The sequence below is a fragment of the Mytilus edulis genome, chromosome 2 (genome assembly GCF_963676685.1).
Source record: "Mytilus edulis chromosome 2, xbMytEdul2.2, whole genome shotgun sequence".
NCBI lineage: Eukaryota > Metazoa > Mollusca > Bivalvia > Mytilida > Mytilidae > Mytilus > Mytilus edulis.
This window is the reverse complement of record NC_092345.1, coordinates 107,936,823-107,959,721: the sequence shown is the minus strand read 5'-3', so window position 1 is coordinate 107,959,721 and position 22,899 is coordinate 107,936,823. Positions and strand designations below refer to the sequence as shown.

The 22,899-nt window shown below is 34.4% G+C and overlaps 1 protein-coding gene across 1 annotated transcript in view; it reads right to left on the bottom strand.

Moving 5' to 3' along the window:
* LOC139513901 (integrin alpha-4-like) overlaps positions 1–22,899 on the bottom strand; it is a 72,975-nt gene that overhangs the window by 26,772 nt on the left and 23,304 nt on the right. Inside the window, exons 10-16 of the mRNA XM_071302846.1 lie at positions 21,691–21,796; positions 13,294–13,473; positions 11,795–12,001; positions 10,520–10,683; positions 8,393–8,527; positions 2,170–2,660; positions 869–1,013 (exon numbers count right to left, since the gene is read on the bottom strand). Of these exons, the coding sequence (XP_071158947.1) occupies positions 869–1,013; positions 2,170–2,660; positions 8,393–8,527; positions 10,520–10,683; positions 11,795–12,001; positions 13,294–13,473; positions 21,691–21,796 (1,428 nt within the window). The remainder of the gene's footprint in view (positions 1–868; positions 1,014–2,169; positions 2,661–8,392; positions 8,528–10,519; positions 10,684–11,794; positions 12,002–13,293; positions 13,474–21,690; positions 21,797–22,899) is intronic.

Here is a 22,899-nt window from a genome sequence, read left to right as displayed (position 1 = left end):
CTATTAACAATTAGGGATTTTTGATAGAATACAAATCAGGAATAATTAGCAAAAGCTTTTTTTTAATTTTCTTAAAAGATGCACGGTGTCATCCAATACAAAATACAATAATAACAACAGAAATAAAATACAGAGGTAATGAAAACAAACATGTACAGAGACATTTAGTTGGGACAAAAGTTCCAACAAATACACAGAGACAAGTTTAAAAGTAATAACACATTTAGAGAAACAACATAACACATTTAGTGAGACAAAGATTACAACACAAAAACATTGATAACAAAAAAAAAGAAGGTAAACACACTGATACAGAGACAAAAATAACATATTAAGTTGGACAAATATTGCAACACATAGGGACAGAGAGAAGGGTACAACACAGGTACAGATACATGCATAAAATATCAAGTTGGACAAATAGTACAACACATACATAGGGACAGAGAGAAAGGTAACCACACATATATCCCATGCGCTTTCTTTAGTTTTCTATGTTGTGTCATGTGTACTATTGTTTGTCTGTTTGTCTTTTTCATGTTTAGCCATGGCGTTGTCAGTTTATTTTAGATTTATGAGTTTGACTGTCCCTTTGGTATCTTTCGTCCCTCTTTTATGTCTTAATATTGTTATATTATCCAAACCTACAAGAAGATTAACGTGACATGCGCATTCATCCCCTCATATTGATATAATACCAAGACCTTCGTGGATTATACAGGCATACTAACATGTCATGTGCACGTATATCTTAATATTGACACAAAACTGGAACCTGTGTTGATGCTTAAGGAATGAAACATGACACACAAACTAATACTTTAATATTGATATCCAATCCGAGCCGTGAACTATACTGATAGCATACCTGAACTTGTGTTGATACTACGGGAAAACAAATTCTGACAACAGCTGTAGCCAACGGACTTGGACCCATGTTGTACACGTGATACGTGTGGACTAATGTAATGCTTGAGACCGCTGACAGTGTTACTTGTTCTGGATCTGAAATACTAGATAATACAAATAAACATAAGTTGACGTTTTTCTTCATTATTGACATATTAACATCTTACCATGTTGTATCAAGACTACACAAATAAGTTCATAAGGCTTTCAATCGTCGTATATATACATACCATTTGAATAAATCTATTATTTAACTAACAAGAACCTCCAAGAATTTGCAATCAAAGCTAAAATCCACAACTAAAAGTTAACGTTAAATGAAAAAAAAGATACTTGAAACATTCTGTTAAACTTGAAATATCAAAATCACGATGTGTATGATGATGACCTTGACTTTCGACGACTACATTAGGACAAACACTGACAATGTTCTTAATTTTGAATAAACATAGCAATACGATGCACACACCATACGTATATCCTTGCCCTTGGACCGCCATATCAACATGCTTAAGGGTAGGACAAACACTGGCAATGTTTGTTTTTTTTACTTTTAACAAACACAGCATTACGGTATAGGGTACAGTAAAATATTGATATTTAAGTCTAAGATACATGATATTTCTACTATTGTTATTGGCTCTGAACTAGCTACCAGAATATTGTCTTGTTTATGTTGTTATACATTAGGCTGTTAGTTTTTTTTATTGTTGAAGACCGTATAATTGCTGACATTTATTTCATTTGAACTTTGGTGGATAGTTGTCTTTGTGACAAGGTGAAGACACTAACTGACAATAATCTTGCCGACAGACACACATCAAGTTGCAAGATTATGTACTTGCCTTTAGGCAGACACAACATTATGTGGCAGGGTGGAGACACTAACTGACAATAATCTTACCGACAGACACACATCATGTTGCAAGATTATGTTCTTGCTTTTAGAAAGATATAACATCATGTTGCATGGTAACGACTTCTCACCGATAATGTATTTACCTTTAGACAGAGTAAACATCATGTTGCACGGTAACGACACTAAATGACAATGGGCTTGCCTTAAGACAGACGGCATTATGGTTCCGGGTAAAACCTCATTTAGTTTGATAAAATGAAAAAAAGAAAGTGTTATGTATGATGCATGGTGTTTAAGTTGGTTGATTTTTGTGCGTGAGTATTTTTTTGTTTGTTTTTGTAATGGACATTCTATATTTAATCCAATCTGAGCTTTCATTCAAAGTGTAATGAAATAATCACCCTGTTAGTTGGATTTCTGATATATATTGTATCGGCACTTCTAGTCGACGATTGTTGTCAGACCAATCAAGATCGGAACTTGTTGAGGATACATTCACAGCATATACAACACTCTTGGTTGCATGATACACATCGATGTTTTGGTCGGTTAATCGATGTTTAGAAACATTATATCGTAGGTTGAATAATCCCATTTGTTGTTGAAATAAACTCTTATCAAGGTCACAGTAGACAACAGAAACATTCATTGGATCTATACAAGTTCCTAACTCGGTTCCTTGATTCTGCGGTTGATAAAAACCAAGATATTCCGTGTTGTTTGATGCTAAGATAATAAACCTTGTCCCATAAGATTGATCGTCGGAGTTAGTTACTTTCAATTGTATGTCTATTTCAACTGTTTTCCCAAAAATGATAACGTTTGGTCTTGAAGTAAGTGTTAGCTTTAAATTTGGATAGCATGTGCCATTACAACCGGATTCAAACATCGCCTGTTAGATAAATAGATAGATAGATACTTCATTTTATATACAACTCGTCTAAATATCAACCATATATCCATAAAACTAAGTATTAAATTAACATAAGTAGTTCATAAAATTAAAAAGTTTTTAGGAGTACGATCTTATTGTTATTGTTATGTTCTTTTTCTAGTTGGTTATCTGGTTAGGATTACGGTTAACCCTTAACCTCGTCAGGTTCCGTAAAGACAATTTAGCGATATCCTGGGGTAAAGTGGGGTACCAAGTAGAAGGTGAGGTATAATCGTCGTAATGTTCCGTAAAGACAATTTAGCGATATCCTGGGGTAGATATCGGTACCAAGTAGAAGGTGAAGTATAATCCTCGTCAGGTTCCGTAAAGACAATTTAGCGATATCCTGGGGTAGATATCGGTACCAAGTAGAAGATGAAGTATAATCCTCGTCATGTTCCGTAAAGACAACTTAGCGATATCCTGGGGTAGATATCGGTACCAAGTAGAAGGTGAAGTATAATCCTCGTCAGGTTCCGTAAAGACAACTTAGCAATATCCTGGGGTAGATATCGGTACAAAGTAGAAGGTGAAGTATAATCCTCGTCAGGTTCCGTAAAGACAATTTAGCGATATCCTGGGGTAGATATCGGTACAAAGTAGAAGGTGAAGTATAATCATCGTCAGGTTCCGTAAAGTCAATTTATAGATATTATTGGGTACAGTGAGGTACCAAGTAGAAGGTGAAGTATAATCCTCGTCATGTTCCGTAAAGACAACTTAGCGATATCCTGGGGTAGATATCGGTACCAAGTAGAAGGTGAAGTATAATCCTCGTCAGGTTCCGTAAAGACAATTTATAGATATTATTGGGTACAGTGAGGTACCAAGTAGAAGGTGAAGTAAAATCCTCGTCAGGTTCCGTAAAGACAATTTATAGATATTATTGGGTACAGTGAGGTACCAAGTAGAAGGTGAAGTATAATCCTCGTCAGGTTCCGTAAAGACAATTTATAGATATTATTGGGTACAGTGAGGTACCAAGTAGAAGGTGAAGTATAATCCTCGTCAGGTTCCGTAAAGACAATTTATAGATATTATTGGGTAAAGTGAGGTACCAAGTAGAAGGTGAAGTAAAATCCTCGTCAGGTTCCGTAAAGACAATTTATAGATATTATTGGGTACAGTGAGGTACCAAGTAGAAGGTGAAGTATAATCCTCGTCAGGTTCCGTAAAGACAATTTATAGATAATATTGGGTACAGTGAGGTACCAAGTAGAAGGTGAAGTATAATCCTCGTCAGGTTCCGTAAAGACAATTTATAGATATTATTGGGTACAGTGAGGTACCAAGTAGAAGGTGAAGTATAATCCTCGTCAGGTTCCGTAAAGACAATTTAGCGATATCCTGGGGTAGATATCGGTACCAAGTAGAAGATGAAGTATAATCCTCGTCATGTTCCGTAAAGACAACTTAGCGATATCCTGGGGTAGATATCGGTACCAAGTAGAAGGTGAAGTATAATCCTCGTCAGGTTCCGTAAAGACAATTTATAGATATTATTGGGTACAGTGAGGTACCAAGTAGAAGGTGAAGTATAATCATTGTTATGTTCCATCCAGACACTATAGCGATATCAAAGGGGTACAGTAGGTATCAAATAGAAGGTGGGGTATTATCCCTGTCAGGTTCCGTATAGAAAATTTATAGATATCCTGAAGTACAGTGGGATATTAAGTAGAAGGTGAAGAATAATCCTTGTCAGGTTCCTTAAAGACAATTTAGTGATATCATGGGTATACATGGGTACAAAGTAAAAGTTGAGGTATAATAATTGTTAGGTTCCATTTAGACATGTTATGATACTTAGGAGTACAGTAGGGTACCAAGTAGACGGTGATGTAAAATCCTTGTCAGGTTCCGTAAAGAATAAACTCATCATAGATACCAGGTGGAATAAAGTACGAAGTTGAAGAGCATTAAGGACCAAAATTCCTAAAAGTTTTGCCAAATATAGCTAAGGTAATCTATGTCTAAATGAAAACATTTAGCGATATCCATGGTATACAGTGGGGTAATAAGGAGAAGGTGAGGAATAATCCTTAGCAGGTTCTATCAAGACAATTGAGTGATATCCTGGGTAAACAGTGGGGTATCAAGTATAAGGTGAGGAATAATCCTTGTCAGGTTCTATAAAGACAATTTAGCGATATCCTGGGTATACAGTGGGGTATCAAGGAGAAGGTGAGGAATAATCTTTGTCAGGTTCCGTTAAGACAATTTAATGATATCTTGGGGAATATATGGGTACTAAGTAGAAGGTGATTTACAATTCTCGTCAGGTTCCGTAAAGAAAAGAGTACGCGATATCCTTAGGTGTATATGATAACCAAGTAGAATTTGAAGTATAGGTACAGTTGGGTACGAAGTAGAAAATGATGTACAATCCTCTTCAGGTTACGTAAAGACAATTAAGCGATATTCTGCGGTATAGAGGTTACCATGAAAAAGGTTAGGTATTATATGCTCGTCAGGTTCCGTAAAGACAACTTAAAGATATCCTGGGTTAAACGTAGGATATTAAGTAGAAGGTGGGGTATATAAAAAAAAAAGATGTGGTATGATTGCCAATGAGACAACTGTCCACAAGAGACCAATATGACACAGAGATCAACAACTATAGGTCACCGTACGGCCTTTTACAATGATCAAAGCCCATACCGCATAGTCAGCTATAAAAGGCCCCGATAAGACAATGTAAAACAATTTAAACGAGAAAACTAACGGCCCTATTTATATAAACAAAATGAACGAAAAACAGATATGTAACACATAAACAAACGACAGCCACTGAATTAAAGGCTCCTGACTTTGGACAGGCACATACTTAAATAATGTGGCGGAGTTAAACATGTTAGCGGGATCCCAACCCTCCCCCTACCCTGGGACAGTGGTATAACAGTACAAAATAAGAACGAACTATAAAAATCGGTTGAAAAAAGCTTAACTCATCAGATGGACAAAAATACAAATGGACGTGGCCGGGTACTTATACATCCCGACACAAAAAGACACAATGAACAGATCTGAGAGTTCTCGCAGTTATCTGACAGCTAGTTCAAAGCCACTAACAACTTATAAAAAAATCATGCATTTAAGACTAAACTATAAATCCGTACACATCCAACATCCAATGGATTTAGTGTAAAGACGTCATAAACAGTCAGAGAAAAACATGACCTGGTGCAATACAAAGTTACAGGTTTCGACAGATTGTAGATCCATGAATATTAATATGTATATAACATAGAAGTAATATTTAGTTAGCTTTTAATTTACTGATAACAAAATCAATATTTATACCAATAAAAACAATATTCAATGATCTTATTACAGTGTTGAATAGGATCATTGACTATTGACAAGGATTATACCTTTTATTATAGTGTTGAATAGGCTTGTCCTGAATATGCATGAAATATTTGCCACTGGACGTTAAGCAACCAACAATCAATCACTCAATGTTGAAAAGGTAACCTTTTAGAATAAGTTTATTTAAAGATGCGACAAGTTTACATGGATCATTTCTAAATTTACGGGCACGATTAACAACATTTCCGTAAAATTGAGGAAGTGCTATCCCGTTTGATATAAGTTTTCTACAGGTACAACCAAACTTCAAAACCAAATCTTTATATATATGGAAGAATTAGTAAAGGTTTTAAGTAATTTATGGTTACGATATCCTTGGTTTAATAATTTACCAGTAATACATAGATTGCGTTCGTTAAAATCAAAAACGTCACAACAGACTCGGGCATAGCGAACGAGTTGTGAAATATAAACACCGCAAGATGGTGCCAAAGGAACATCACCATCTAAAATGGAAAATTAACAATAGGGAACGAAAAATCGTCTGTTTTGTCGTAAATTTTAGTGTGGAGTTTCCCGTTTAAAACCGAAATATCTAAATCCAGGAAAGGACAGTTTTCTCCTCGTCCTACTCGTCGTCAGGTTCCACAAAGACAATTTAGCGATATCCTAAAGTATATATGGGTATTAAGTAGAAGTTAAAGTATAGTCCTTGTCAGGTTCCGTTAAGATAATTCAGCGATAGCCTGGGTATACAGTGGGGTATCAAGTAGAAGGTGAAATACAATCCTCGTCAGGTTCCGTAAAGACAATTAAGCGATATCCTGGGTATGCAATGAGGTATCAAGAAGAAGGTGAGGAATAATCCTTGTCAGATTCCGTAAAGACAATTTAGCGATATTCTAGGTATACAGTGGGGTATTAAGTAGAAGGTGAAATATAATCCTCGTCAGGTTCCATAAAGACATTTTAGCGATATCCTGGGGTTAGGTGGGATATTACACTAAGAAGAAGGTGAGGTATACTCCTTTTCAGGGTCCATAAAGACAATTAGCGATATCCTTGGGAAGAGTGCGGTTTCAGGAATAAGGTGAAGTATAATCCTTGTCAGGTGCCATGCCATGCATTTTAATGTGCGTATTGTTATGTGTTTACTTTTCTACATTGGCTAGAGGTATAGGGGGAGAGTTGAGATCTCATAAACATGTTTAACCCCGCCAAAATTTTGATCGTGTCCCAAGTTAGGAGCCTCTTGCCTTTGTTAGTCTTGTATAAGTAATAATTTTAGTTTCTTGTGTATAATTCGATGTTTTGTATGACACCCATTATCACTGTACTAGTATACATATTTTTTTAGGGGCCAGCTGAAGGACACCTACGGGTGCGGGAGTTTCTCGCTATATAAAAGACCCATTCGTGGCCTTCGGCTGTTGTCTGCTCTTGGTCGGGTTGTCGCTTTGACACATTCCCCATTTCCTTTCTCAATTTTATTCAAGGTTTAGAATATTTGTATTAAGATATCGCCCTATCAGGTTCTGTGCAGACCATGGCCTTGTCAGGTGTCATGTCATGCATTCAAGGTTTAGAATACTTGTATTAAGATATCACTTTATCAGGTATTAAGATATCGCCCTATCAGGTTCTGTGTATTAAGATACCGCCCTATCAGTTTCTTTGCAGCAAGGTTTAGAATACTTGTTTTAAGATATAGCCCTATCAGGTTATGTGCAGACCATGGCCAGTTATAGACCAAAAATAGTCCAATTAAAACTTTTGTAACGTATAAAGATAGTAAGCGGTGTGATACTGGATCCAAAATGTTTAATTTACAAAATAGTAAATTTTAGCCATAAAGTGACATCAATGAATTAAACTCGTAGGCGGATCCAGGATGGGTGGGCCTGGAGCCCCCTGTCGTGGAAAACATTTAGTTGATTATATAGGAAATCACTGAAGTCTATCAGCGGGCCCCCCTTACAAAATGTTCTGGATCCGCCACTAAAACTATATTTAACTGCTAGTTGCGTTCTATAATGAATTATATATTACTATTCTTTTTCAAATATATACAACTGGTGCACAATTGTACCATTATAAAGTTGTCCTTGGTTGAAGATTACTGCAAACTGAGTTCTCAGCTTTTGCATAAAAAGGTATATTTCCAAACATAAGTTTAAAATAGCGAATGAAATTTATGAAATAAATCTGTATCGTGAACATTTGTTCATGACCTTTATCAAACTATTTTAGTGTAGAATCTAACAATAACTAACAAATACTTTCTGTATATAATCTAACAATTACTAACCAATACTTTCTGTATATAATCTAACAATAACTAATAAAAACTTTCTGTATATAATCTAACAATCACTAACCAATACTTTTTGTGTTGTTGGCTTGTTGTTCAGGATAGGTTTTAGTTTTCCAGGGGGCTGATTCTCGCTAAGGCTAAATGACGCTTCCACGTATAGCTTATCTGTAAGTGTTTCTAGAAACTGCCTAGTAACAATCTGAAGAATAGTTTCAAACAAGTTAAAATTGCACATTACAAATCTGGATAATTGATAAACAGAAAAACATGGAATACGAATGTACCTCGAAGGATAATAAAAACAATATATCATTTCCAAGCTTTAATCAAAATACCATCTTCTTTTGGATTCATCAATATACCAGATCATTTTGAAGATATTTTTTAAGCACTCGCGTTTAGATACTCTAGAAATCCCATATATTTCTGTACCTTTTTTGTAAAAATATTTCATACCTCGAGAACCCTTAACAGCTTTTTTTTTGGTCATTAATCTACCGGTTAAGATACCATCGATCTATATATTGATTCCTTTTGAAACAATTAATATATACTTGCTGCTTTTGGATTTAGATAATGCTGTTACATGCGATCATTTTCCTATGTAATCGTCACTAAACCTCAAACAACATAAGATTAACTTTCGGAAGTCGCTCCAAAACCTTCGAACGACATGGAGATAATTTGAGAATTCCACACCACATCTGAAAACTATATTTAATAATCATATCAGGTAGTGAGCACCAATACCTTCAAACTACCTGAAATGATCGTGTTATGCAGTCGGCATAAAAACCTCAAAACTACATCAAGATCGTTTTATGTCGTGATCAGCAGAAATTTCCTAACTTATGTGAAGATCATCGTCTTTAGTCGGTACCGAACCTCCAAACCTCTAAACTACATGACTATCATTTTATGTTGTCGCAAACAAACCTTCCCAACGTAAAACAGATTGTATTATCAAGTCCACATCGATGAGGATTATTTTATGTAGTCGACACAAAATATTCCACTAAGATGAGGATTATTTTATGTAGTCAATACAAAACATTCCACTAAGATGAGGATCATTTTATGTAGTCGATACAAAACATTCCACTAAGATGAGGATCATTTTATGTAGTCGACACAAAACATTCCACTAAGATGAGGATTATTTTATGTAGTCAATACAAAACATTCCACTAAGATGAGGATCATTTTATGTAGTCGACACAAAACATTCCACTAAGATGAGGATTATTTTATGTAGTCGATACAAAACATTCCACTAAGATGAGGATCATTTTATGTAGTCGACACAAAACATTCCACTAAGATGAGGATCATTTTATGTAGTCAATACAAAACATTCCACTAAAATGAGGATCATTTTATGTAGTCGACACAAAACATTCCACTAAGATTAGGATCATTATATGTAGTCGATACAAAACATTCCACTAAGATTAGGATCATTTTATGTAGTCGATACAAAACATTCCACTAAGATTAGGATAATTTTATGTAGTCGACACAATAGTTATAAAAAGTACCAGGATTGTAATTTAGTACGCCAGACGCGCGTTTCGTCTACATAAGACTCGTCAGTGACGCTTATATCAAAATAGTTATAAAGCCAAACAAGTACAAAGTTGAAGAGCATTGAGGATCCAAAACATTACACTAAGATGATGATCATTTTCTGTGGTCGACACAAAACATTCAACTAAGATGAGGATCATTCGTCCATGCAGGTCATGGTATGCATTCGTGAACAAATCTCTCAACAACATTAGGGTAATTTAAGGTAGTCGGCATCAAAAACTACCGACAGTTGTCTACATATATGTTTCACTGTTGTTTAGATTAGTATTATCAAACTAAGGAAGACTAATATGGTATGATACGGATTATGTTCTTCTGATGTATTTAACGATGAAATTGTACTAAAAAGTAAAATCCATAAAATACTGAACTGCGAGAAAATCTCGAAAAGTTTCTAATCAAATGGTAAAATCAACAGCTCAAACTAATCAAACGAATGGATAACAAATCGCAAAAATTCCGAACCGTGAGTAAAATTCAAAACGAAAAGTCCCTTATCAAATTGCCAAATCGGTATTTTTGTGATTTCACTTTTTGTGAGACATGGCAAACTACATTTTCTTTGAATATGAACTATATTCAATTTCTATCAATACATTACCGGAACAACAATGTCAACTGATGAACATGATTCCCCGCCTTTACTTATCATCACATCATATTGGCTGAATGTATCCTTATGGTATGTGTTGTTAATGAATACTGCAACTCTACTTGGTACCGTCTTTTTTCTGTTAGTGTCTATATTTATTGTGTAGGAAACAGCTGTAACATAGCAATGAGCAATAGGGGTTTCAATAAGTTGCTTTTTTCACGAAACTAAATGACGTGGAAGTGAGCAACTATAGTAACTGTATTGCCTTCAAATATGAGCAAAATTGATACCAATACAAATAAGATAGTTATAAAAGGCCTAACAAACACATGTGTAATTAAAAAAGTCTCAATTAGAAAAAAAAACCTAACAGCCTGGTTTATGTACAAAAAAATGAACGCAAGAAAAAAAAAGACATCAACAAAGAATAAATATCATGTTACAGTATGAGCAATTTACTAAAACTTTGAATAAGAAATGTGACGATCTTGTGCAAAAGGTAAATATCATTAACAACTAGAGGTCCAACATGTACTTATTACTTTGCAACAGTGTAGCGGAATCCTTAAACACTGTTCTGATGTCATATTTCATTATTATACCACATCTCTTTGTTGATATCAAGAAGAAAACTTAACATTGAAATAGGAAATTAAAAGTAACTGATCATGACCATAAGACTACATCTGCCGTTTGGAATTTTCGTCGCTAAAGAGAAAAAATTACCACGAGAGTTAACATTTTCTTCGATTCTTAATTGCTGAACAGAAGAAATTGAAATAGTCATGGTCCAGTTCATGTTTTGCTCCGAGTATTTTGTTTGTATGGAGTAACATTCACTGTCTCGATCTGGGTATTTTAATATTTTGTGAATAAGGTTTATTATGCGGTCATTAAATAAAAAGATCGATAGTGTGTATCAATGGCTTTTTTTTAAATACATATTTTTAATTATTGTACACGTTATAAGTGAATTTATTGTAATTTGTACAAAGTCAAAATACAAATTATAATTTGTAAAAATGTTTTGCACAAATGATAATTTGTACAAAAAGATAACTTGTTCACAATATATTAAATACTTCCCTTGTAAAAATAAAAGGTTATGCGCGTACTATCGATTTCATTATGTAGGTTACATCCCAGTTAACGTAGTTAATCTCATCGACTAAATTTGGGAGCTACTCCAATTAAAACTTCGAAGTTTTGAAGTTCAATGCAGATATTTTAAGCATATACACCTTTCCCGATTTATATGAGTCACTGAACCTCAATACTTACATATATTCTCTGAAATTCCTAGCCCAGTATAGTTGAAACATATATTCAGTCTAGCGCATGGATTGAAGTTATCATTGTGGCAGTGAAGCCCAGAAGAATTTAATGGTATTGACAAAGGAGTAATGTTCATTTGACACGTCAGATCTATAATGGCCCTTGTCCGCAATATCAAAACTGTATCTGACAGATATGAACCGACAGCAAAATCTGTAATATGTATTTCATGAAATTATATGGTTGAATAAGTTAAATCATGCAACTTGTAAAGATAGAAACAATTTGTTAGTAAATTTAAACTAGAGGCTCCAAGGAGCCTGTCTCGCTGACCTGATATTTTTTGTTTACTGCATTTAACTTCTATGTTCTATATTTAGCCATGTTGGATGGCAGGCGGAGTCATCGGACACATTTTTATATTAAATACCCGAATGATGATTATGGCAAAGTTTGGTCAAATGTGTCTCAGTAGTTTCAGAGAAGAAGATTGTCAAAAATTTACCAAAAATTGTTAAAAGTTTACTTTAAAGGGAAATAACTCCATTAGAATTCAATTGACAATTTTGGTCATGTTTACTAATTTGTAGATCTTATTTGCTGAACATTATTGCTTGTTTAAATGTTATCTTTAAAATAATATTCAGGATAATAACCAATAACTGCAAAATGTCCTTAATATTACTAATTCAGGGGCAGCAATCCCTATAGGTTGTCTGATTCATCTGAACATTTTAGGCTAGATGAATCTCTACCTTATGAACAGTTTTACCTGTTTTACGTTTGCTTTAAATGTTTCAGTTTCAGAGATATAAGCCAAAAAAACTGCGTTTTACTCCTATGTTCTATTTTAACCATGTCAGCTATATTTGTTGGCAAGCGGGGTCATCAGACACATTTTTTAATCTACATACCTTTATGATGATTGTGGTCAAGTTTGATTAAATTTGTTTAAGCAGTTTCAAAGCAGAAGATTTTTATAAACCATTACAAACAATTTACGCAAAACTGTAAAAACAATGACTATAATATAAAAGGTCAATAGCTCCTTAAGGGGTCAATTGACTTATTTGTATATCTTACTTTGGTGGACATTATTGCTGTTTACAGTTTATCTGTTTCTATGTTACATGTATAATCATATTTCAATATCAATTTGTTCTTAACTATAATAGCTATTACCTGTATATAGATATAGGAAGATGTGCTATGAGTGCAAATGAGACAACTCTCCATCCAAATAACAATTTATTAAAGAAAACCATTTTTGGTATATACATATATCAACACTGATTATTCTTAACTATAGCGGTTGTTACCTGTTAATCATTTTTCAATCCTTATTTATTCGTAACTCTTATTATCATTACTTGTATGTACATAAACCAATTCTATGTATATTCAAGAAGACATAATTATATCTAAATGTATTCAGAAGACAAAATGAAAATTGCAGTATATCCTTTTTCAATTCTTGATTTTTTTTAAGTCAAATAAAAAATAACCTGCATATCCGTTGTGGTCAATATCAAATGAGGTAGAAATAAACCATCCGAACGATAATAGATTTTTTCCAACCTCCTCAGATCGTATTTCCTGTGTGAAGATAAGACTCGTAGGTCCACCATTATAGATGTAAACTGAACCTCTAAGATCACGCTGATATGGGGCACCGACTGCAATATCTGAATCAATCAGAATTTGACATAATTACACACATGTACAGATATATAATACAATTGTGTAATTTTCAAATACTTCATTTCACATCAAATAAGAAAAACTCGCTACAATAATGTTACTGGCGCTTCCATGCCTTTTGGCAATCTCCAGGCGACTATGTCATTAAAAACACTACGTTAAGATGTCACTGGTAACGACGTTGTAATTGTCACAAGGATATGTTTTCTTTAATGACAATGTTTATCTTACCTCCTATACATTCTTAGGAATATGATTGGTTAAAAACGTCCGCGTGGAGACCGGGTATATTTCATATTAGGTTAGTAGTGAGGCGAGGCCTATTTCATACACAGTGTTCTGGTGTTACGTCTCTTCATTTTCTATATTTGGTAAGAAGGGAGGCGGGGCTTGTTTCATACACGGTTAGTAGGTGTGACGTACCTTTATAAAATCAAAACGTTACTGAGAAAAAATCTTGAAAGTTTCAACAGACAAAGAAATTGATGATTAAGATGGAAATAAAATCATAAAACACATTTAAACCTAACAGGTTGTTATTGTTGGCATCTATTTTTGTAGGATCAATGGAAGTGGTTTCGGTATGCTAACAGTATTGAAGACTTGCTCGTTTTGATAGGTCACTAGTTAAAATTTCACACGTTAAGATAGTCGGTAAGATAGATTCGTTACATAGTGTGCTAGTAACGTAATACGGTATATATGGGTCAGTAAATAACATATGGGGATTCGAGCTTCTCTCTCACCCCATATAATAGACAATTCCCGCGGCACGCAGTAAAGCGTGAATTTATTGTCTTCTCGGTAAGGTATTTCCGAGACGTATGAATTTTTGGCGCCAAAAATTGTAGTGGTAAATAGATAGTTATATGAGTATCACTTCTAGCCTTGCGTTCGTACTGTGAACATCAATTTTTTTCTGAGTGCCAGTTTCTCATAATGGACCCCATGGACATTGAAACTAACGTGAAAAGGATAGTTGGAGAAGAAATTCAAAGGTCTCAAAATGATTTTTTAAGCAAGTTAGATGAGATATTCACATCAAGATTGCAGGCATTCGGCAACCAACAAAAAGAGCGTTCGGAGGCGCAGATGTGTAAACTTCAAAGTGACATTTTAACGGCAGATACATACAAATTCCAGAAAAAGAGCTGTGAAGACCAGTTCAAGTTCAACAAGAAGATGAACGCGACACTCAAGGAAGCAGAATCTTGTTTAGATTCTTCAGATGACAAGTCCGCTCACGCTAAACAGAGAATTAGTGAAGGTATAGAACTTTTAGCTTATCGTCAAAAACTAGTTAAAATGGCTGATTCATGTGAGCATGGTTGAAGAGTAGTTCAAGAATACACTTCAAACCCGCTGGCCGATGATTCGGAAGACGACAGGAAGATCATGAGGGCAACATCGCGTGCAGAGAGAAAGGAGAAGGTAGAAAAATCCAGAAAGAAGCGTTCAACTCTATATTCTAGACCTTCAACTTCAGCTGATAATGGTAACAACAGTGGTGGCGCTAAGTCAGCTAGGAGGCCAGGAGTGTGTTATACCTGTTATAAACCAGGCCATTGGCAGTTTGAATGCCCAGAAGAGAATAAGAAGTTAAGTACACATGGCAATTTATTGTCATATAATGATGCTTATAGAAATAGTAATTCTTTAAGTTTTTTCATTGATGAAAGTTTAACATTGGAAACAGCTCATTTAAACAAAGCTCACTTACTAGACTCCGGCAATGATAGTATTTGTTTACTCAACCGTGAGGAATGTGTAGATCAATTGTCTAGACATTTAAATACACCCACTAAATTGAGCAGTCCCGTAGGTAAACTCAGCCTAGATTAGTGTTTGATTGCAGGCACATTAACAGTTGCATACACCAATTTAAATTTAAATTTGAAGATGCATCGGTGGCAAGAGAATTATTTGAAAAGGGTGATTATCTATTGAGATATGATTTGAAAAATGCATATCATCATATTGAAATAAGAGAGGAGCACAAGCAAAATTTAGGTTTCAGTTGGGTTATTGACGGAGTGGCTAACTGTTTTGTTTTCAATGTTCTTCCTTTTGGTATTGCAAGTGCAGGACATATTTTTACAAAAGTTTTGAAAGAGGTGGTTAAGTAATGGAGAAAACAGGGATTATTGATAATTATGTATCTTGATGATGGTTTGGGTGGAGCTAGTGATTTAGTTTCTTCTAAAAGAGCTAGTGATTATATCAGACAGAGTTTGTCTGATTTTGGTTTTCTTATAGCTGAGGATAAATGTATTTGGTATCCACAACAAAAATTGATTTGGATAGGTTTAGTGTGGGATATGTATTTAGGCAAAATTCAGATTACTCAAGAGCGAGTGGATAGGTTGTTATTAAGTATTGTAAAAATTCTTGACGGTGTCAGTAAAGGGAAAATTTTATACAGAGCAAAACTGGTTGCTTGTATTGTTGGACAAATTATTTCAATGCAAGTTGTTTTTGGAAGTCTGGTAAGATTAAGGACAAGGGAATTATACCAGTGTATAGTTCTTAGAGCCAGTTGGAAGTCACTGGTTGCTTTGACAGCTCCAGCGGTTGGTGAGCGTAGATTTTGGTCAAATTCAGTAAATGATCTGAATGAGATGGGTGTGAATCTGCATGAGTCAGATTTGTAAGATCTTAAGGCTTATACGGATGCCTCAGATATTGGTTTTGGGGGATTTGTAGTCCCTGCTATTGATAGCAATAGTACTGAGTCGGTCTGTGACTCTAGCGATGTTCAGATGAACAGTAGTCTGATAACGCCCAGAAATAGTTTGCACACTGTAGTGGGTAGTTGGGCAGATCATGAGAGGATCAAGAGTTCTACATGGCGTGAACTCGAGGCAGTCAATAGAACAGTTAAAAGTTCTCTGCACTTGCTTAAAAACCAGACATTACAAATAAATACAGATAATAAAAATGTTACTAGCATAGTAAAAAACGGGAGTAGGAAAACAGACCTTCAGGTTTAGCATGTGAATTGCACACATTATGCTTTGAAAATAGTTGTAAAATTACAACACAATGGATACCTAAAGTGGCAGACAATCTGAGTAGATACTCTGATTGTGATGACTGGGGTATCAGTACTGACGTTTTTAATAGCTTAGATAATATATGGGGTATTCATACAGTGGACAGATTTGCCACAGACTATAACACTAAATGTACAAGATTTAATTCTAAATTTTGGTGTAATTGTACAGAAGCAGTAGATGCTTTTAAACAAAATTGGAAAGACGAAAACAATTGGGTCGTCCCACTGCCTAATTTGGCTTGTAAAGTTATTAGAACATTTTTGGAAGACGAAGCAAACGGTACTTTGATAGTTCCTTTTTGGAAATCTGCACTTTATTGGGTGTTATTGTGTGAATCAACCGGAAATTTCAAAAGTTTTATAAACAACAAAAAATTCTTGACAGAAGAGAATTCTGTTATTACAGGGAGAGGTAATAATGGTTTATTTGGGAAACAAGGAACATTAACGATGCTTGCATTTAAGATAAGATTTGATTGATGTGTTTTTATTTTTGGAACAGGTTTAAACATCGAGCAGTTTGTGCACGAAGTCGTGTGGAGGACAGTGGAATTGAAGAGGGACATTCGTTACATAATTTAGTGAGGAGTTTATCTACACGGTTACTAGATGCCAGAAGTGAAAGTACTGATAAAAAATATTATTACGGTTTTATGAAATGGAACAGATTTTGTATAGAACATAGTTTGCTTTCTTTGCCAGCTGCTCCAATTCATATAGCTTGATATTTTGTACATTTATTAGATAATGGTGGTACATTTAGTACTGTTAACTCTGCTTTTTACTCCGTTAAGTGGGCTCACGAAATTTGTGGTCAGTTAGATCCAACTAGCAACACATTTGTGAAAAATTTACTCGAGTCTGCTAAGCGAACCGCAAGTAACCCTGTCAATAAGAAAGATCCAGTGTCTAAAGATATTTTAATTGATTTATGTAGAATGTATCAATATTCCAATGATTTAACAGGTGTACGAGATCTTGTCATGATTTTGTTAAGTTTTAGTGCTTTTCTACGTTTTAGTGAATTGAGCCAATTGAAATGCAATGATGTCACTATTAAAGAAGGTTATTTGGTATTTAAAATTAGGAAGAGTAAGACCAACCAGTATAGAGCTGGAGATGGGGTGTTGGTATCCAAGGGGCAGTCTTTAGCTTGTCCTTATTCTATGTTCTTAAGATATCTTGGTTTGGCGAATATTGAAATATCCACAGACATGTATTTATTTCGTCCTTTGTATAGATCTAAAGATAAATGTGGTTTGATTAAGGTTAATAGGCCTATAAGTTATACTACTGCAAGAGAATGTATGATAAAGCGTTTGAAAATGATCGCCCCAGAGCTTAATCTCGGTTTACATTCTTTACGGTCAGGAGGTGCCACTTCGGCAGCTAATGCAGGTGTTAATGACAGGTGTTGAAAAAGACACGGAAGGTGGAAGAGTGATTCAAGTAAGGATGGTTATGTAGCCGATTCTGTTGCTAACCGATTACAAGTTTCAGAGCATTTGGGTTTATAAATTGTCATTGTGTTCAAATTTTTTGTCCGCTGTTTAGCTGTCAATTATTTGAAGTTTGTTTCGTACATTACTGTGATTAAACAATTTGACAGTTTTTTCTTTATACTCTATCTTTGTAGTTCCATATACGCAGCGAGCTAGTCAACAAACTTAAGTTTGTAGTTTAGTTATTTTTCTTAGATGCTAAGGTACATGAGTATAGAGAAGACTAGATAATCCCGCGGCACGCAGTAAAGCGTGAATTTATTGTCTACTCGGTAAGGTATTTCCGAGGCGTATGAATTTTTGGCGCCAAAATTGTAGTGGTAAATAGATAGTTATATGAGTATCACTTCTAGCCTTGCGTTCGTACTGTGTACATCAAATTTTGTCATAAGCATAAAGAATGTTCAATTTGACAATTGTTAATTGTTAATGGTCTGTTATACATAATTTTTATATATATGGTATGGCTATATAACCGTAATCGGATTTGGATTATATGTTGTGTCTTATAATTTTTTTATAGCCGTAGTCTTCGGACTAAAACTCCCTTTTATTTAGTTAGATTGAGCATTTTTTGTACATGCACATTTATGTTTTATGAGTGCGGTCCAACACTTGAGTTTTGTATGGCATTGACAAAAGGACGCAGGTTTCCAAATTGGTTTTTCCTGATCGGCCACGAAACAGTATTTTGTGTGTTTTGAATATTGATAATTTGGAAGATGATGGCAAATAGTATTTTGTATACTTTAAATATTTTTGATCGATGAAAGTCAGATTTCTGGTATTGATATGCTAGTATGATAAAGTATTCATTTCATATCCTCATAGTGCTCGTACATATGGGAAATAATAATTTCATACTGGGCTTGATTTTGATAAGAATTATTTCAAAATTTAAGATACGTTTATATCATTTTTTATGTTACTATTTTCTTTAGGTGACATGTTTATGGCCTAATTTACACCTTTGATGATCACTTTATCATGGGTTCATTAGTGTTATCACTTCAATTTACAGGGGTCAATGCTTACTTTGCAATTTCCACCATTCAAAACATTTGTAACCTTCGTTTCTAAAGGCTTTAATTTTCAATTTAAAAAAAAATAAAATAAAATCCACGAATTAAAAAACCCACGAACATGTAAATATTGCTCAATCCACGAAAATTGATACCCACGAATTAAAGTACTTTCACAGTATATGTTATGTTGTTATAATATTGCTGTATTGTAATAAAAGCGGCAGCTCAGAAAAGATATACGCAGCGAGCTAGTCAACAAACTTAAGTTTGTAGTTGAGTTATTTTTCTTAGATGCTAAGGTACATGAGTATAGAGAAGACTAAGGTTTATTGTGAAGAGTTTTGAAAATAGTGTTAACAACCATATGTTAAGTAACTGGAGATGTTTAAGTAGTTGACATACATTATATTACTTAGATGTGTTAACAGGAGATAGTCACCTGATTAACATACATTGTTTTTATTGGAGATTTAAACAGCACACAAAATGTTAGAGCCATTTGATTAGGGACTTTACTTTTTGAATTTTAAATTCAGTATTTTTGTGATTTTGGTTTTTATATTACTTGGACATGAAAACATCACTTATTATTTCAAGTTATTGACGAACATAATAATTCGTGGAGATTTAACCGATAAAAAGATCCTTACGTTTTTTACTTACATATTTTGTTTGTAGATGAAAACATCAATTCAATATTCCATAAGGAGAAAAGTAACAAAAATACCGAACTACAAGGAAAATCCATTACAGAACATTCGTAATCGAATGCTAAAATCAAAAGCTTAAACACATTGAATGAATGGAAATCTACTGTAATATTACTTGATACAGGCATTTTCTTATTTATAAAATGGTGAATTGAACATGGACTTATAACTAGCTATACCTCTCACTGGTATGACCTTCGCATACAATTCCATTATACTGAAAACAATGTTGAGTTACATTTTGTATTACTTGTTTAGTTTCACATTATAAAGATGTTGAAGTAATGACATGTAATGTATTGATTAAAATCGCCACATTATCGTGTTTAATACCTTCTATATCCAAGAGAGATAAACTTGTACCTTTGTTTTGCTGACTTTCTATAAGGTAACATATTGAAAACAACACGCTATTAATTTCTTGCGTCCGAAGCGCTTTTCTGGATTTATCTTCATCAGGAACGCTCAAAGCCCAACATTTGAAATCCAAAGATGTATAAGTACCGAAACCGTTGAAGAGCTATATGTCAAAAATACTTAAAATAAATAGACAAATTCATCTAAAAACAACTTTGCCTGAGGAAGTTTAAATCTTAGTTTCTTAATAATTTCTAAATTTAGAAACGGACAATTTTAGTAAAGTTTGTTAAGTCATGTCAGTACCGAAATACTGACTACTGAGCTGATAATACCCTCGGGGACTCATAGTTTATCAACAGAGGTATCTACCCAGTGATTTAAGATATTGAAAACAACACGTTATTAATTTTTTGCGTCCGAAGCGCTTTTCTGGATTTACCTTCATCAGGAACGCTCAAACCTAAGTAATGTATGACTTAATTATAGTTGATATTCACAATGAGTGTCATATGAGTAGCAGGATATGTATACCTGTCAGGGTACATATGATCACCTGTAGTTATTGGCAGTGTTTGTGTTGGTCAGTATTTAGCTGTTTATATTGTTTGTTTAGATATTTTTGTCATTTCGTCGTTTTTTTCCAATGACATTGTCAGTTCAGTTCGTTTCCAATATTTCAGTTTAAATGTCCCTCTGATATATTTCGCCTCTTTTTTATATTCAACTGAGTGTAGTATTTAATTTTCGTTTTAGTTGCTAAACCAGACTATCTTGACTAGTGCATAATGTCAAAAAGGGGCAACCCATACCAGAGGGACAGTCAAACATAAACTGTCAATGTCATGGCTAAATAATAAAAAGACGAACAGACAAATAATAACATAAAAGACACAACCTTGAATACTAAAGACTAAATAAAGGCAACAGTAGTATACCGTTGTTCTAATTTCATAAATCGACTGAGAGAAAAAAATCCGGGTTACAAATTAAAATTGAGGACAACACATCAAATATAAGAGGAGAACCACGACACAACAGAAACACAACATGAGCAACACGAGCCCCACCAAAATCGGGGGTGATCTCAGGTGCTGGGGAAGGTTGAGCAGATCCTGATCCATATATATCATCCGTCGTGTTACTAATTTTATTACAAAGCCAGTAAATAGTCTTAATTCGGTAGGTCACATTCATGAAAAGGAAACGAAATTGCAGTTACGACATGAAGAACAAATCCGATATCATCTGTTAAACGGATATTCCATAACTGTCAATCAACTCGTAATGGCGTCTGTAAAATTTACGAAGTGATGATATTCATCACTTGGAAAGGCCACAATTTGAAAGCTAAAATAATCTCTTTTGTCGTAAAGTTTGTTTTCAACCGACCCTCATTGTCAATTTTTAGATGTAAGTCAAGATATGAGGCAAGCTTGATTGTAAAACGGAAAGTCTATAATCAAACGCTCAACACACATCAAACAAAGTGATAACAACTGTCTTATTCAATTGTTTCCATTGAGGTTAAAAGAGGGATATTTTTGCTTACCTTTGTAACCATCCTTGTTAAGGTCTCCTACACACTGTATTGCAGAACCAAACCTCCCTGGAACGGACATTATCAGTTCTTGTTCACTCTTCACTAACACATCCTCCTGTGATTAAGATACCAATATTAATTTCAGTTAAATTTGTTCATATAAACATGATTTGAATTAATATATTATACTAAAATTACTTGAATTAATTCAGTATTATTTAACAATATGTGAAGAGAGGCTAGCTTTCGAGATCAATAAAATTGAGAATGGAAATGGGGAATGTGTCAAAGAGACAACAACCCGACCATAGATCAGACACCAGCAGAAGGTCACCAACAAGTCTGTTACAAACGGTATGTTGTTAATTGGTTCATGAATTGCTAGAGTTTTTTACACTAGCACTTGCAATTTCAATGCTGCATCTTTATAAAAGTTTTAGATATTAAAATATCTTTGTATCAAGCATCACAGAAGAGACATTAATTAACAAATACGCATCTAGTGCGTTAGATTTCGTTTAGGTTATTTTAGTTGCTTATATAGTGCCAGCAGTTGTAAAGATAAAATTGCTCATCCATTTAAAAGGCGACAGTGGCACTTGTCATAAGTCGATTTAGCGAAGGTAAACTCCTGTTATAAACTTAAACCGAGAAAAATACATCAAAGTGATTACCGCTTTGACTCCATTGCCTGACCAAAAGTGTAGTGAAAATTAAGTAATCCATTTGGAGAATGTGGGATCATGAGATTATTGACAGTTATTTGCTCTTTTTCTGTATCACATATGATGATAAGTTTTTTCCATTTGTCCAAGCCACAATTCCGTCCACTTTTTTGAAGTACTTGTTCTTGTGTTTAGTAAAACCTGGTCCTTTATTAAGGTATGGACCCAGAGAAGAGACATGTATCTTAGTGAATTTGATTTCTTGAATAGCACTCGATGGCTTTAATGACAAAACATTGGGAAGTAAAATATCTAACGTTTTAGAGCAGTACTGAAAGTAACTAAAAAGCGAATCAAATACAAAAGTATTTTTACAAAGATATGAAAACTTTCAGAAATCTACAAAGAAAAGACAAACAGACAAACAATAGTAACACTAAAATACAACACGAGCAAAACGAGCCCCAGCAAAAACAATGGGTGATCTCAGGTGATCCGGAAGAATAAGCTGATCCTGCTCCACATGTGGCACCCGTCGTGTTGCTCATATTAT